This window comes from Netta rufina, assembly GCF_964035555.1.
Source record: "Netta rufina genome assembly, contig: SCAFFOLD_192, whole genome shotgun sequence".
In the NCBI taxonomy this organism is placed as follows: domain Eukaryota; kingdom Metazoa; phylum Chordata; class Aves; order Anseriformes; family Anatidae; genus Netta; species Netta rufina.
Window position 1 is genome coordinate 1 of NW_028168860.1, and position 15,630 is coordinate 15,630.

At 66.1% G+C, this 15,630-nt stretch overlaps 1 protein-coding gene across 1 annotated transcript; it reads right to left on the bottom strand.

The window, feature by feature from the left end:
• Nucleotides 1-756: 756 nt before the first annotated feature.
• LOC311221791 (serine/threonine-protein kinase MARK2-like) lies at nucleotides 757-14,573 on the bottom strand (the record flags this gene model as incomplete). Its single annotated transcript, XM_084307188.1, is given in 18 exon segments — nucleotides 757-805; nucleotides 1,115-1,141; nucleotides 2,255-2,512; nucleotides 3,995-4,123; nucleotides 4,272-4,369; nucleotides 5,287-5,392; nucleotides 5,394-5,463; nucleotides 5,610-5,736; nucleotides 6,153-6,265; nucleotides 6,355-6,454; nucleotides 8,289-8,408; nucleotides 8,498-8,734; nucleotides 9,726-9,782; nucleotides 9,897-9,967; nucleotides 10,825-10,890; nucleotides 11,034-11,120; nucleotides 11,210-11,267; nucleotides 14,391-14,573. Coding segments are annotated over 18 exon segments (1,956 nt in total), but the record flags the coding sequence as incomplete, so codon positions are not given.
• Between the last annotated feature and the right edge of the window lie 1,057 nt (nucleotides 14,574-15,630).

Genomic DNA, 15,630 nt, shown 5'->3' on the forward strand with positions numbered 1-15,630 from the left:
GGGTTACTGGGAGGGAAGCAGGAGAGGGGGTTACTGGGGGTTTACTGGGAGGGGAGGGGGTTACTGGGATTACTGGGGAGGGAAGCTGCTGGGAAGGGAATGGGAGAGGGCAGGAAGCTACTGGGAGGGGGTTACTGGGATTACTGGAGAGGGAAGCTGCTGGGAGGGGAATGGGAAAGGGAAGGGATGGGGGTTACTGGGGGGGACACAGGGGTTACTGGGATTACTGGGAGGGGAATGGGAGGGGGAGGGGGGTTACTGGGAGGGGAATAGGAGAGGGGGGTTACTGGGGGTTTACTGGGAGAGGGGATGGGGTTACTGGGATTACTGGGCAAGAAGCTACTGGGAGAGGAATGGGAGAGGGGAGGGGGTTACTGGGATTACTGGGCAGGAAGCTGCTGGGAAGGGAATGGGAAAGGGCAGGGGGGGTACTGGAGAAGAGGCTACTGGGAGGGGAATAGGAGAGGGGGTTACTGGGAGGGGAATGGGAGAGGGGAGGGGGTTACTGGGGGGGTGTAAATGGAAAGGGAGTTACTGGGGGGGGGGGGGGGGGGAACGGGTGGGGGGGTTACTGGGGGGACAGGACCCCCAGGGAGGGCACTGGGGTGCTGCAGGGGATGGGGGGGGGGGACCACAACCCCACAGCCACCACGGGGATGGGGTGGGGGGGGTCCCGAGCGTTTTGTGGGGGGGTCCCTGCGGGTGTCACAGCCCCCCCCCCCCCCCCCCCCGCGGGTGGCAGCCCCCCCCCCGTGCTCACCGCAGCGTCTCCACGCGCTCCTTGCTCTCGGGCTCGTGCGGGTTCCTCGAGAAACAGAAGGGGCAGAGGTCAGCTGGGGGGGGGGCAATAGGCACAGTGGGGGGGCACGCAGCCCCCCTGCAACCCCCCCACGGCGAAACCCAGGCGGACAGACAGCACGGGGACAGGGGGACACGGGGACAGGCAGCCAGCAGGGGGGGGGGGGGGCCATGCGGGGGCCGTGCAGCGCCGAGGGTTTTTTTTTTTTTTTTTTTTTTTTTTTTTTTTTTTTTTTAAGGGGGGGGGGGGTCTGGGAAAGGGGGCAGGGGGATAAAGGGGGGGGGGCCGGGGGGGGGGGGGGCTGCGGGCGCCTACCTTCTGGCAAACCTGAAAGACAGATTTCTACAAAGACAAACAGAAGAGAAGGGCGGCGTTGGGAGGGGGGGGGCACAGGGGCGGCGCAGCCCCCTCCCCCCCCCCCCCAGGACCCCTGGATGTGTGTGTGGGGGGGCCGGGTGTGTGTCTGCTGCCCCCCCCCCCCCTTTAAACCATGGGACCCCCAAGCGGGGATGGGCTCGGAGGGAGGATCCTGGGGAGGGGGGAGAAGCAGGAGCCCCCCCCCCCAAATAATGCTGTGCCCCCCCCCCCCCCCCCGAAGCCCTGCGGCGCTTGCACTGGTGGCAGCACACAGAGGGGAGGGGGGGGCACGGGACAATGGGGTGAGGGGGGGGGACAAAGGACACTGAGGGGACAGGGAGAGCCCCAGGAGGGCGGGGAGGGGGCAGGAAGGGACTGGGGGGGGCACCTGAGGAGCCCTGGGGGGGGGGGGGCACAGAAGGGGGACATAGAAGGGGATGGGGGGGCCCCAAAAGGGATGAGGGGTGTGGGGGGGGGCACAGAAGGAAGTGGAAGAGCCCCAAAAGGGACGAGGGGGGGGGGACAACACAGAAGGGGGACACAGAAGGGGATGGGGGGGGGGGCAAAGGGACAAAGGGTGGGGGGGGGGGACACAAACGGGGGACACGGAGGATCCCGAGGCAGCGCTGTGGGGCCACACAGGAGGAGGCAGACACCCCAATTTTTGGGGCTGGGGAGGGGGAAAAAAATAAAAAATAATAAAAAAATATTTTTTAACAAAATAAAAAATTAAAAAAAAAAATAAAATAAAAAATAAAATAAAAAATAAAATAAATAAATAAATAAATAAATTAAAAAATAAATAGAATAATAAAAATTAAAAAAATACAAAAATAAAGAGGCTTTTTTTTTGGGGGGGGGGGGGGGGGGCAGGAAGGGACAAAGGGTGGAAAGGGGGGGGGGGTCACAGCGCGGGGGGGGGGGGACACAGAGGATCCCGAGGCAGTGCTGTGGGGCCACACAGGAGGACGCAGACACCCCGATTTTGGGGCTGGGGAGGGGGAAAAAAATTTAAAAAAAAAAATAAAAAAAAGAGGAAAATAAATAAAAATAATAAAAAGGGTGTGTTTTTTTTTTTTTTTTAGGGGGGGGGCTCACCTGCGGACGAACTTGGAGGTGAACTTGCTGAAGAGGCTGGCGGAGGGGCCGCGGCGACCCTGGCTGGCGCCCGAGGGGGAGGCCGGGGGGGGGGGCACGGCGTAGGGCAGGGGGGGCTGGTCCCGAGCCTGCCGCAGTTGCCCGGCGTGGAAGGTGCTGCGGCTCGACACCCCCCGCGGGAAACTGGGCCTCTCGCACAGCCCCTGGCTGATGTTGTGAGCCGACGGCGACGCCACCGGCACCCGCGCGGGGGCCGCGCTGTTTTTGGGGGAAAAAAAGGGAAAAAAAAGGAAAAAGGAAAAAAAAGGGGATGGGGGGGGTGGTAGGACCAAGTTAGTTGAGGTGGTGGAAGCTGGAGATGGTTCAGGTGGGTTCTTAAGGGGTTGTGGGGGGTGAGCCGGGGCACCCAAGGGAGCTGCCAGGGTCCACCCATCACCATGGGGGCTGCAGGGTGACCCAGAGCACCCAAGGGACCTGCTGGGGTCTCCAGGGTGACCCAGGGCACCCAAGGGACCTGCCAGGGTCCACCCATCACCATGGGGGCTGCAGGGTGACCCGGGGCACCTTGGGGACCTGGGGCACCCAAGGGACCTACCAGGGTCCACCCATCACCCTGGGGACTGTAGGGTGATCCAGGACACCTAAGGGGCCTGTGGCACCCAAGGGACCTACTGGGGACCCCCATCACCCTGGGGACTGCAGGGTGAGCTGGGGCACCCAAGGGACCTGCCAGGGTCCACCCATCACCCTGGGGACTGCAGGGTGACGTGTGGCACCCAAGGGACCTGCTGGGGTCCCCCTGCTGCTCACCGTTACCCTGGGGACTGCAGGGTGACCCAGGGCACCCAAGGGACCTGCCGGGGTCCCCCCATCACCCTGGGGACTGCAGAGTGACCTGGGGCACCCAAGGGACCTGCTGGGGTCCCCCCATCACCCACTATCACCCTGGGGACTGCAGGGTGACCTGGGGCACGTCGGGGACCTGTGGCACCCAAAGGACCTGCCAGGGTCCACCCATCACCCTGGGGACTGCAGGGTGACCTGTGGCACCCAAGGGACCTGCTGGGGTCCCCCCGCCACCCACCACTGCCCTGGGGTGACCAATGCCACCCTAGGGACCCGCCAGGGCCACCAGCACCCTGTGGGACCAGTGTGGGACCCTAGGGGTGGGTGGGGGTTGCTGGCACCCCATGAGAGCACCCAAGGGACCTGCAGATGGCCACCGGCACCCCAATGGCACCCAAGGGACATGCAGGGGGTCACCAGCACCCAAATGGCACCCAGGGGACACACAGGGGGTCACCAGCACCCAAATGGCACCCAAGGGACCTGCCAGCACCCAGGGGACATGCAGGGGGGTCACCGGCACCCCAATGGCACCCAAGGGACCTGCCAGCACCCAGGGGACATGCAGGGGGTCACCCAATGGCACCCAAGGGACCTCTCAGTGTCCCTCATCACCCCCCACCACCCTGAGGACCCAGTGGGGGCCACCGGGTGCCCCCCACCACCCCACAACACCCTGGGGGGGGAGGGGGGGGACACCCACCAGGGTCACCCCCACCCCATATCACCCCTCCCCAGCACCCTGGGGTGCCCCCACAGGACCCCGAATCTCCCCCATCCCCAGCTGGGAGGGGCAGGGGGGGGCAAGGGGACCCCCCCCAACTTTTCTCCCACCCCCCAGGCGTGGGCCCTGGGCTGAATTGGGGGGGGGGGGGCGCGGCCGCGGGGCCTTGCCTGGGTCGGGGCCCCTCGCAGTTGGCATCGGCGGGGGCCGCGGCGGGTTTCGGGTGCTGCCGGGGCCGTGGGGGGGCCCCCGGAGCCGGGGGGGCGGCGGGCGAGGGTCTGCAGCCCGGGGCGGGCAGGCTAAGGAGAGAAAAGCAGGGGGGGCAGGGGGGGGGGTTAGGGGGGCGGTTAGGGGGTGCGGGGGGCGGTTAGAAGGCAGTTAGGGGGTGCGGGGGGTGCTGGGGGGGGATTTGGGGTGCTGGGGGGGGGGATTTTTGGGGGCCCCCACCTGTCTTTGCCGTTCTGCAGCGAGCTCTGGCCCAGGCTGGCGCGGTCGAGCAGGGGGGAGTTCCGGCTGCGCGTGGTGCCGGTGGAGAGGACGCTGTTCTGTGGGGTGGGGGGGATGTTTTTTGGGGGGGGGGGCACAGGGGCAAGAGCCCCACGGCCACCCCAAAATCAGGGGGGGGTCAGGGGGGGTCCCGGGTACCCCCCGAGGTTGGCTCGGGGAGGGGGGTCAGGTGCTCAAAATAGGCCGAAATGGAGGGAAGGGGGGCTGTGGGACCCCAAAATGATCCCAAAATAGGGGAAAGGGGTGTTCTGGAACCCCAAAATCACCCTAAAATGACGCCAAAATAGAGGAAAGGGGTGTTGTGACACCCCAAAATGACCCCAAACAGGGGAAACGGGTCTTCTGGCACCCCAAAATGACCCCAAAATAGAGGAAAGGGGTGTTCTGACACTCCATAATCACCCTAAAATAGAACAAATGGGTGCTCTGACACCCTAAAACGACCCCAAAATAGAGGAAAGGGGTGTTGACACCCCAAAACTACCCCAAAATAGAGGAAAGGGGTGTTCTGGCACCCCAAAATGACCCCAAACAGCGGAAATGGGTCTTCTGGCACCCCAAAACCACCCCAAAACAAAGGAAATAGATGTCCTGGCACCCCAAACCCACCCAAAACGGGGGACTTAGGCACCCCAGGTCCCCAAACCCACCCCAAAACACAGGTGCCACATGGCCCGGCTCCCCAAACTCCCCCCAAAACGCAGGTGCCAGACCCCCTGGCTCCCCAAAATCACCCCAAAACGCAGTTACCAGCCCCCCCCAGTCCCCAAAATCCACCCCAAAACCCCCCCAGCCCCCAAAATCCAGTCCCAGTCCCTACAACCCGGTACCAAAACGCAGGTAGCAGCCCCCCCAGCCCCCCAAACCCACCCCAAATCCCCAGGTTCCGTGCTCCCCAGCCCCCCCAACCCCCCCAGGACCCCCCCCCCCATCACCCCCAGCCCCCCATACTGACCGTGGAGGGCGAGGGGGTGCCCTTGGCTCTCTCGAGGCCGGGCAGGGGGCTGGGGGGCACCTTGGCGGTGCTGCCCGCTCGCCGCCCCCCCTCCTCGTCCGCCCCCCCGCTTGTTTTCGGCGTTGGCCGCCTGCGTCTTCTTCGAGTAGGACGACGAGGTGGGGATGGAGAGGCCGGCTGCGGGGGGGGGAAAAAATAAAAAAAAATAAAAAAAATCAGCATCACACACCCAAAAACCCCTTCCTGCGCCCCCCAGGGATGTCCCCAAGCTGTGGGGGGGGGCTGTTTTTGTCGCCCCCCCCCCCTCACCCCGTAGGGCTTACCCTGGTCGCTGACGCGGCGTTTGGGGTTGGTGGAGACGCTGCGCTGCACCTTGTGGGCTGGGGAGGGGGCTGAGCTGTTGGCCAGGTCCGGGGCCGCCCGCGGCTTCAGCGCCAGGCTGTCGTCCAGCTGGGGGGGGGACACGGGGTCAGAGGGGACCGTGGGGACCGGGGGGGGCACGGGGGACAAGGTGGGGGGGGGTACAGAGGGGTAGGGTGGACGCCGGGGGGTGGAGGACGCGTGGGGACACAGCTGGGGGCACAAGGGGATGGGGATGTGGTGGCACGGGGGACAGGGACACGGTGGCACTGGGGACACGGTGACATGGCCGGGGGGGTCACAGGCACAGGGTGTGACGTGGGGACACCCCCCGGGGAGGACAGTGACCCCCGTGTCCCCCCGTGTGTCCCTTTCTCCTCCCCGTCTGCCCCGCTTTGCGGCCCCGCTCCTCCCTGCTGCCCCGTCCCCCCCCCCCCAAGCTTTGTGTCCCCAATTTCCGCCCCCCCCCCCAACCCAAGCCGTGTCCCCTCCTGTCCCCAAGTCACCTCCGAGCTCTTGTGGTCCAGCAGCAGGTAGGTGGCCATCACCTCGTTGTACTTCTGCCCCACCAGCGACTCCTGGATCTCCTCCCGCGTGTACCCCATGGACACCATCAGCTCTGGGGACAGCCAGGGGGCAGTGAGGGGACCTGGGGGGCGCTTTGGGGACACCCCCAAATCCTCAAATCCCCTCCCCTCGAGGCCCCACCTGTCCTCCGGGGGTCTTTGTAGTCTGGCACGGGCTCCATGTAGGGTTTCAGCTCGTCGTCCTCGTGGCCCACGTTCATCCAGCGGTCTTTCATGATTTGCTGTGGGGGGGTGACAAAAAGGGGGGGGTCAGGGGTTTTTAGGGTGACATTTGGGGTCCCAGGGGGCAGCCTGAGGTCTCTGGGGGTGATGTTTGGGGTCTCTGGGGTACGCAGGGATGTTTGGGGAGGGCGAGGGATGCTCCAGGGGCGCCCCGAGGGTGTCCGGAGCTTTTTGGGGTGCCCCAGGTGTACATTGGGGGTGCCCAGAACCATGCTGGGGGGGCCTGGGGGGGGTTTTGGGGTATTCAGGAGCAAGCTGGGGTTGTCTAGGGGTGCCCTAGGAGCACACTGGGGCTCTCTGGGGGTCTTTGGGGTGTCCAGGAACACTCTGGGGGTGTCTGGGGGGTCTTTGGGGTGCCCAGAACCATGCTGGGGGTGTCTGGGGGGGTCTTTGGGGTGTCTGGGGGGTCTTTGGGGTGCCCAGAACCATTCTGGAGGGATCTGGGGGGGTCTTTGGGGTGCCCAGAACCATGCTGGGGGTGTCCGGGGGGTCTTTGGGATGCCCAGAACCATGCTGGGGGTGTCTGGGGGGTCTTTGGGGTGCCCAGCAACACACTGGGGGTGTCTGGGGGGGGTCTTTGGGGTGCCCAGAACCATGCTGGGGGTGTCTGAGGGGGTCTTTGGGGTGCCCAGGAGCACTCTGGGGGTGTCTGGAGGTACCCTAAGAGCACACTGGGGGTACCCAGAACCATTCTGGGGGTGTCTGGGGGCTCTTTGGGGTGCCCAGAACCATTCTGGGGGTGTCTGGGGGGTCTTTGGGGTGCCCAGAACCATTCTGGGGGTGTCTGGGGGGGTCTTAGGGGTGCCCAGAACCATGCTGGGGGTGTCTGGGGGGGTCTCTGGGGTACCCAGAACCATTCTGGGGGTGTCTGCGGGGGGTCTTTGGGGTGCCCAGAACCATGCTGGGGGGGTCTGGGGGGTCTTTGGGGTGTCTAAGGTTGCCCCAGGAGCACACTGGGGGTACCCAGAACCATTCTGGGGGGGTCTGGGGGGTCTTTGGGGTGCCCAGAACCATGCTGGGGGTGTCTGGGGGGTCTTTGGGGTGTCTAAGGTTGCCCCAGAAGCACACTGGGGGTGCCCAGAACCATTCTGGGGGTGTCTGGGGGGGGTCTTTGGGGTGCCCAGCAACACGCTGGGGGTGCCTGGGGGGTCTTTGGGGTGCCCAGAACCATGCTGGGGGTGTCTGGGGGGGTCTTTGGGGTGCCCAGCAACACGCTGGGGGTGCCTGGGGGCTCTTTGGGGTGCCCAGAACCATACTGGGGGTGTCTGGGGGGGTCTTTGGGGTGTCCAGGAGCACTCTGGGGCTGTCTGGGGGGTCTTTGGGTGTCCAGGAGCACTCTGGGGGTGTCTGGGGGGGTCTTTGGGGTGCCCAGAACCATGCTGGGGGTGTCTGGGGGCTCTCTGGGGTGCCCAGAACCATACTGGGGGTGTCTGGGGGGGTCTTTGGGGTACCCAGAACCATTCTGGGGGTGTCTGGGGGGGTCTTTGGGGTGTCCAGGAGCACTCTGGGGGTGTCTGGGGGGTCTTTGGGGTGCCCAGCGACATGCTGGAGGTGCCTGGGGGGTCTTTGGGGTGTCCAGGAACACTCTGGGGGTGTCTGAGGTTGCCCCAGGAGCACACTGGGGGTACCCAGAACCATTCTGGGGGTGTCTGGGGGGGTCTTTGGGGTACCCAGAACCATTCTGGGGGTGTCTGGGGGGTCTTTGGGGTGCCCAGCAACACGCTGGGGGTGTCTGGGGGGTCTTTGGGGTGCCCAGCAACACGCTGGGGGTGCCTGGGGTTGCTCAGAACAACGCGGGGGGGGTCTCCGGGGGGGCGCCCGCCCCCAAATCACCTCCAGGGTGCCCCGCTTGGTGGGGTTGAGGATGAGGAACTTCTTCAGCAGGTTCTCGCAGTCGGTCGACATGTAGAAGGGGATGCGGTACTTGCCCCGCAGCACCCGCTCCCTCAGCTCCTGGGGAGGGGGGCAAAACCCGTCAGGAAACTGGGGGGGACACAAAACCATCCTGAGAAGCCCCCCCAAGGATTTGGGGGGATCGTTACCTTGAGGTTCTGCCCGTCGAAGGGCAGGGAGCCGCTGACCAGGGTGTAGAGGATGACGCCCAGGCTCCAGACGTCGACTTCGGGGCCGTCGTATTTTTTCCCCTGGAAAAGTTCGGGGGCAGCGTAGGGGGGGGAGCCGCAGAAGGTGTCGAGCTTGTTCCCGAAGGTGAATTCGTTGCTGAAGCCAAAATCGGCGATTTTGATGTTCATGTCGGCGTCCAGCAGCAGGTTCTCGGCCTGCGGAGGGGAGACGGGGTCAGCGCCACGGGGGGGGGGGAAATAATGGGGTTGGGGGCTGCTGGGGAGGGGGTTGGGGCATCTGAACGCAGCCCTGGGGGTCCTAAATGTGGCCCTGGGGGTCCTAAACGTGGCCCTGGGGGTCCCAGACATGGCCCTGGGGGTCCTAAACGTGGCCTTGGGGGTCCCAGACGTGATCCTGGGGGTCCTAAACATGGCCCTGGGGGTCCCTGGGTGTTTCTGGGGGTGTCCCCAAGGGTCCTGGGGGTCCTAAACGTGGCCCTGGGGGTCTCAGATACGGCCCTGGGGGTCCCAGGCATGGCCCTGGGGGGTCCCTGGGTGTTTTCAGGGGGCCTGGGGGTCCCTGGGTGTTGTCACAGGGGTCTCGGGGGGGTCCCCAAAGGACCTGGGGGTGTCTGGGTGCCGCCCTGGGGTCCCTGGGTGTTTCTGGGGGGGTCCCCAAGGGTCCTAAACGTGGCCCTGGGGGTCCCAGACATGGCCCTGGGGGTCCCAGACATGGCCCTGGGGGGTCCCTGGGTGTTTCCAGGGGGCCTGGGGGTCCCTGGGTGCTGTCACAGGGGTCTCGGGGGGGTCCCCAAAGGACCTGGGGGTGTCTGGGTGCCGCCCTGGGGTCCCTGGGTGTTTCTGGGGGTGTCCCCAAGGGTCCTGGGGGGGTCCAGGTGCCACCCCAGGGGTCCCTGGGGGGGTCTGGGTGCTGACCCAGGGACCCTCAATGCTTCTGGGGCACCCAGGGGTGTCCCCAAAGGACCTGGGGGCGTCCACGTGCCCCCCCCGGGGGTCCCCAGGTGCCACCCTGGGGCTGGGGACGGGCAGGGATCTGTCACCATGACCTTGAGGGGGGGGGGGGTCAGAAGGGTTATGGGGGCACCCGAGGAACACCACAGGGGGCTGGGGGTGCTCCCGGGGGTCCCAGGTGACAAGAAGCCCCCCCCCCACCCCACACACAGCCCCCCCCCCCGGGGCTCCTCACCTTCAGGTCTCTATGTACAATGAACTTCTGGTGACAGTACTGCACGGCAGACACTATCTGCAGGAGAGGGGGGGGTGTCACGGGGGGGTCCCCAAAGGTCCCCAGGGGGTGCGTGGCCCCCCCCCGGGGGTCCTTAGGGGGTGTCCTTCCCCCCCCCCGCCCCCCCCCCACCTGTCGAAATTTGGCCCGGGCCTCCTTCTCCTTCATGCGGCCGTGGGCCACCAGGTAGTCGAAGACCTCGCCTAGGGGGAGAGGGAGGGGGGTGAGATGTGGCCTTGTCCCTGTCCCTTGTCCCTGTCCCTTGTCCCTGTCCCTTGTCCCTGTCCCCGTCCCTGACCCTGTCGCCAGCCCCCTGTCCCTATTCTTGTCCCCTGCTCTGTCCCTGTCCCGATCCTTGTCCCCCATCCCCTTGTCTGAGCCCCCTGCCCCGTCCCCCATCCTTGTCCCCGTCCCAATTCTTGTCCCCTGTCCCTGTCCCCTACCCTTGTCCCATCCCATCCTCTGCCCTCTGTCCCCATCCTTGTCCCCAGCCCTGTCCCCATGTCCCCATCCTTGTCCCCGTGTCCCCCTGCCCTGTCCCCATGTCCCCATCCTTGTCCCCTTGTCCCCCTGCCCTGTCCCCGTGTCCCCATCCCCATCCTTGTCCCCTTGTCCCCCTGCCCCGTCCCCGTGTCCCCATCCCCATCCTTGTCCCCCAGCCCTGTCCCCGTGTCCCCCTGCCCTGTCCCCGTGTCCCCATCCTTGTCCCCTTGTCCCTCTGCCCTGTCCCCAGCCCTGTCCCCAACCCCATCCTTGTCCCCATGTCCCCCTGCCCTGTCCCCTTGTCCCCAGCCCTGTCCCCGTGTCCCCATCCCCATCCTTGTCCCCTTGTCCCCAGCCCTGTCCCCGTGTCCCCATCCCCATCCTTGTCCCCTTGTCCCCAGCCCTGTCCCCTTGTCCCCAGCCCCATCCTTGTCCCCCTGCCTTGTCCCCTTGTCCCTCTGCCCTGTCCCCAGCCCCGTCCCCAACCCCATCCTTGTCCCCGTGTCCCCCTGCCCTGTCCCCAGCCCCGTCCCCGTGTCCCCAAACCCCGTCCCCATGTCCCCACCCCCTGTCTCACCCCCGCTGGCGTACTCCATGACGAGGTAGAGCGTCTTCTCCGTCTCGATCACCTCAAAAAGCTTCACTGCAAGAGGCCGAGCGGGGCTGGGGTGGGGGGGTGGGGGGCAACCGGGACCCCCCCACGCTGCTACAGCCCCCCCACCCCGTCCCCAAAAAGAGGGGGACGCACAAAGCCCCCCTTCGGGTCACCAAGGGGGGGGGGCTCACCTATGTTGGGGTGGTTCAGGACCTTCATTATTCGCACTTCCCGAAAGAGCTGCGGGGAAAGGGAGGGGGGGGGGGGGTCAAACACCGCTTTTTTTGTGTCCCCCCCAGCCCCAAATGACAATTTGGGGTGTGGGGGGGGGGGGGCACACGGTGGTGGTGGTGGGGGGGGAGCTCACCTTCTGTAGGCTGGGGAGTGAGCTTGAGCTGCGTCTTGTCGATGATTTTCACGGCCACCTTTGGGGACGGGGGGAGACGGGTGAGGGACGGGGTTGGCCCCCACCCCGGGATTGTCCCCAAGGATGTCCCCACCCCATAGTGGCACTCAGATGGGGAGCCCCGGGGTGTCCCCACGCCACAGTGGGGCTCGCAGGGGGAGGACAAGAGCCTGGCCCCATGGGATGAGCTCCAAGAGTCTGTCCCCAGGGTGGTGGCACCCATAGGGTGAGCACCAGGAGCTTGTCCCCATGGTGGTGGGCACCCATGGGGTGAGCACCAGGAGCCTGTCCCCATGGGGTGTCACCCCCTGGGAGAGCACCAAGACCCCATCCTCATGGGGTGTCACCCTTGGGGTGAGCACCAGGAGCCTGTCCCCATTGTGGTGACACCCCCTGGAAGAGCACCAAGGCCCCGTCCCCATGGTGCCACCCTCGGGGCTCGCACCCAGAGCCTGTCCCCATGGGGTGTCACCCCCCAGGAGAGCTCCAGGACCCCGTCCCCAAGGCGTTGCCACCCTTGGGACTCGCTCCCAGACCCCATCCCGTGCTCGGTGGCGGTGTCACCCTTGGGGTGAGCACCCAGAGCCTGTCCCCATGGGGTCACCCTTGGGATGACCCCCAAGACCCCATCCTCATGGGGTGTCACACCCTGGGAGAGCACCAAGACCCTGTCCCCATGGTGCCACCCTCGGGGTGAGCCCCAGGACCCCGTCCCCACGGCGTTGCCACCCTTGGGACTCGCTCCCAGAGCCCGTCCCGTGCCTGGTGGCGGTGTCACCCTTGGGGTGAGCCCCAGGACCCCGTCCCCATGGTGCCACCCTCGGGGCTCGCACCCAGAGCCCGTCCCCATTGTGGTGACACCCTTGGAGTGAGCACCCAGAGCCTGTCCCCATGGGGTGTCACCCCCCGGGAGAGCACCAAGACCCCGTCCCCATGGGGTCACCCTTGGGGTGAGCACCCAGAGCCCGTCCCCATGGGGTGTCACCTCCTGGGTGAGCACCCAGAGCCCGTCCCCATGGGGTGTCACCCCCTGGGAGAGCCCCAGGACCCCGTCCCCATGGTGCCACCCTTGGGACTCGCTCTCCGACCCCGTCCCGTGCCCGGTGGCGGTGTCACCCTTGGGGTGAGCACCCAGAGCCCGTCCCCATTGTGGTGACACTCCCTGGGAGAGCACCAGGACCCCATCCCCATGGGGTCACCCTTGGGGTGAGCACCAGGAGCCTGTCCCCATGGTGCCACCCTTGAGGTGAGCACCAAGACCCCATTCCCATGGGGTCACCCTTGGGGTGAGCACCAGGAACCTGTCCCCATGGTGCCAGCACCCCTAGGACAAGCCCCAGGACCCCGTCCCCATGGTGCCACCCTTGGGACTCGCTCCCAGACCCCATCCCGTGCCCGGTGGCGGTGTCACCCTTGGGGTGAGCACCCAGAGCCTGTCCCCATGGGGTGACACCCCCTGGGAGAGCACCAGGACCCCATCCCCATGGGGTCACCCTTGGGGTGAGCACCAGGAGCCTGTCCCCATTGTGGTGCCACCCTTAGGGTGAGCCCCAGGACCCTGTCCCCATGGGGTGCCACCCTTGGGACTCGCACCCAGAGCCCGTCCCGTGCCCGGTGGCGGTGTCACCCTTGGGGTGAGCACCCAGAGCCTGTCCCCATGGGGTGTCACCCCCCGGGAGAGCTCCAGGAGCCTGTCCCCATGGGGTGTCACCCCCTGGGAGAGCACCAAGACCCCGTCCCCATGGTGCCACCCTTGGGACTTGCTCCCCGACCCCGTCCCGTGCCTGGTGGCGGTGTCACCCTTGGGGTGAGCACCCAGAGCCTGTCCCCATTGGATGTCACCCCCTGGGAGAGCACCAGGACCCCATCCCTATGGGGTCACCCTTGGGGTGAGCCCCAAGACCCCGTCCCCATGGTGCCACCCTTGGGACTCACTCCCAGACCCCGTTCCGTGCCCGGTGCCACCCTTGGGGTGAGCACCCAGAGCCCGTCCCCACGGGGTGTCACCTCCTGGGAGAGCCCCAAGACCCCGTCCCCATGGTGCCACCCTTGGGACTCGCACCCAGACCCCATCCCGTGCCCGGTGGCGGTGTCACCCTTGGGGTGAGCACCCAGAGCCTGTCCCCATGGGGTGTCACCCTTGGGATGAGCACCAGGACCCCATCCCCATGGGGTCACCCTTGGGGTGAGCACCCAGAGCCCGTCCCCATTGTGGTGACACCCCCTGGGAGAGCACCAGGACCCCATCCCCATGGGGTCACCCTTGGGGTGAGCACCAGGAACCTGTCCCCATGGTGCCAGCACCCCTAGGACAAGCACCAAGACCCCGTCCCCATTGTGGTGCCACCCTTGGGGTGAGCACCCAGACCCCGTCCCATGCCCGGTGGCGGTGTCACCCTTGGGGTGAGCACCCAGAGCCCGTCCCCATGGGGTGTCACCCCCTGGGAGAGCACCAGGAACCTGTCCCCATGGGGTGTCACCCTTGGGGTGAGCACCAGGAGCCTGTCCCCATGGTGCCAGCACCCCTAGGACAAGCACCAAGACCCCGTTCCCATGGTGCCACCCTTGGGACTCGCTCCCAGACCCCATCCCGTGCCCGGTGGCGGTGTCACCCTTGGGGTGAGCACCCAGAGCCCATCCCCATTGTGGTGCCACCCTTGGGGTGAGCCCCAGGACCCCGTCCCCATGGTGCCACCCTCGGGGCTCGCACCCAGAGCCCGTCCCCATTGTGGTGACACCCTTGGGGTGAGCCCCAGGACCCCGTCCCCATGGGGTGTCACCCTTGGGACTCGCTCCCAGACCCTGTCCCGTGCCCGGTGGCGGTGTCACCCTTGGGGTGAGCACCCAGAGCCCGTCCCCATGGGGTGTCACCTCCCAGGAGAGCTCCAGTAGCCTGTCCCCATGGGGTGGCACCCTTGGGGAGAGCACCCAGAGCCTGTCCCCATTGTGGTGACACCCTTGGGACTCGCTCCCAGACCCCGTCCCGTGCCCGGTGGCGGTGTCACCCTTGGGGTGAGCACCCAGAGCCTGTCCCCATGGGGTGTCACCCCCTGGGAGAGCCCCAAGACCCTGTCCCCATGGGGTGGCACCCTTGGGACTCGCTCCCCGACCCCGTCCCATGCCCGGTGGCGGTGTCACCCACCTCCTTGCCGGTCAGGACGTGGCGGGCCAGCTTGACCTTGGCGAAGTTGCCCTTGCCGATGGTTTTCAGCAGCCGGTAGTTGCCCACGTGGGGCTGCTCGTCGCCGGGGGGGGGGCCCGAACCGCGCCCCCGCAGCATGGTGGGCTTCCCGCCGCCCTTCCCGTCCGCGTGGCCCAGCGCCGGCTGCGGGGAGGCCAAAATTTGGGGTGTGGGGGGGGGGGGGGGGGGGGAAAGAGGAGAGGGGCTGGCTGCCCCCCCCAACCCCTTCCCTTTTGATTATTTTGAGGAGGGGGGGGGACGGGGAGCAAAGTCCGGGTGCGCCGAGCCGCGCCGCGCCCCCGGGCGGGTCGGGAGCCGCCCCCGATACCTGACGCAAGCGCCGCGGTTTCGGGCTCCCCGGGGGGGTGGCGGAGAAGGGGACGAAGGGGGGGGGGGGGGGCACGGTTCCGGTGGAAAGGGGACGGTTGTGCCCCCCCCCGGGGGGATGGGGACGGAGGGCAGGGCATCCATGGGGTGCCCCCACCCCGATTTGCGCCAAGGGTTGGGGTGGGAAGGGGCCGGGCGCAGCCGGAAACGGGGATCCGGGCCCAAAATGGGGGGGTAAAAAATAGAGGGGGGGGGGGGAAAAAATCAGGGAGTTTGGGTGCCAAGGGGGCCTGTTGGATTAGGAAGTTCAGATTCCAAGTGTTTGGCCCCAAATCTGTGAGCCCGATCCCCTGAGTTTGGCCCCAAATCCGTGAGCCCAAAGTCTTGGTGTTTGGCCCCAAATTTCTGAGCCTGAGCTCCTGCATTCAGGTCCAAAGCCATGAGCCAAAAACGCCAAGTTCAGCCCCAAATCTTAGAGCCCAAACCCGCCGTGTCCAGCCCCAAATCTCTAAGCACAAACCCCTCACGTTGAGCCCTAAATCTCTGACCCCAAACGCCACGCATTCAGCCCCAAATCTGTGAGCCCAAACCCCCACATTCAGCCCCAAATCTCCGAGCCCAAACCCCCACATTCAGCCCCAAATCTCCGAGCCCAAACCCCCACATTCAGCCCCAAATCTGCGATCCCAAACCCCCGTGGTCTGACCCCAAATCCGCGAGCCCAAACTCCACACATTCAACCCCAGACCTCCGAGCCCAAACCCCCGTGGTTTCACCCCAAATCCACGAGCCCAAACTCCGCACGTTCAACCCCAAATCTCCGAACCCAAACCTGACACATTCAGCCCCAAATCTCCGAGCCCAAACCTGACAC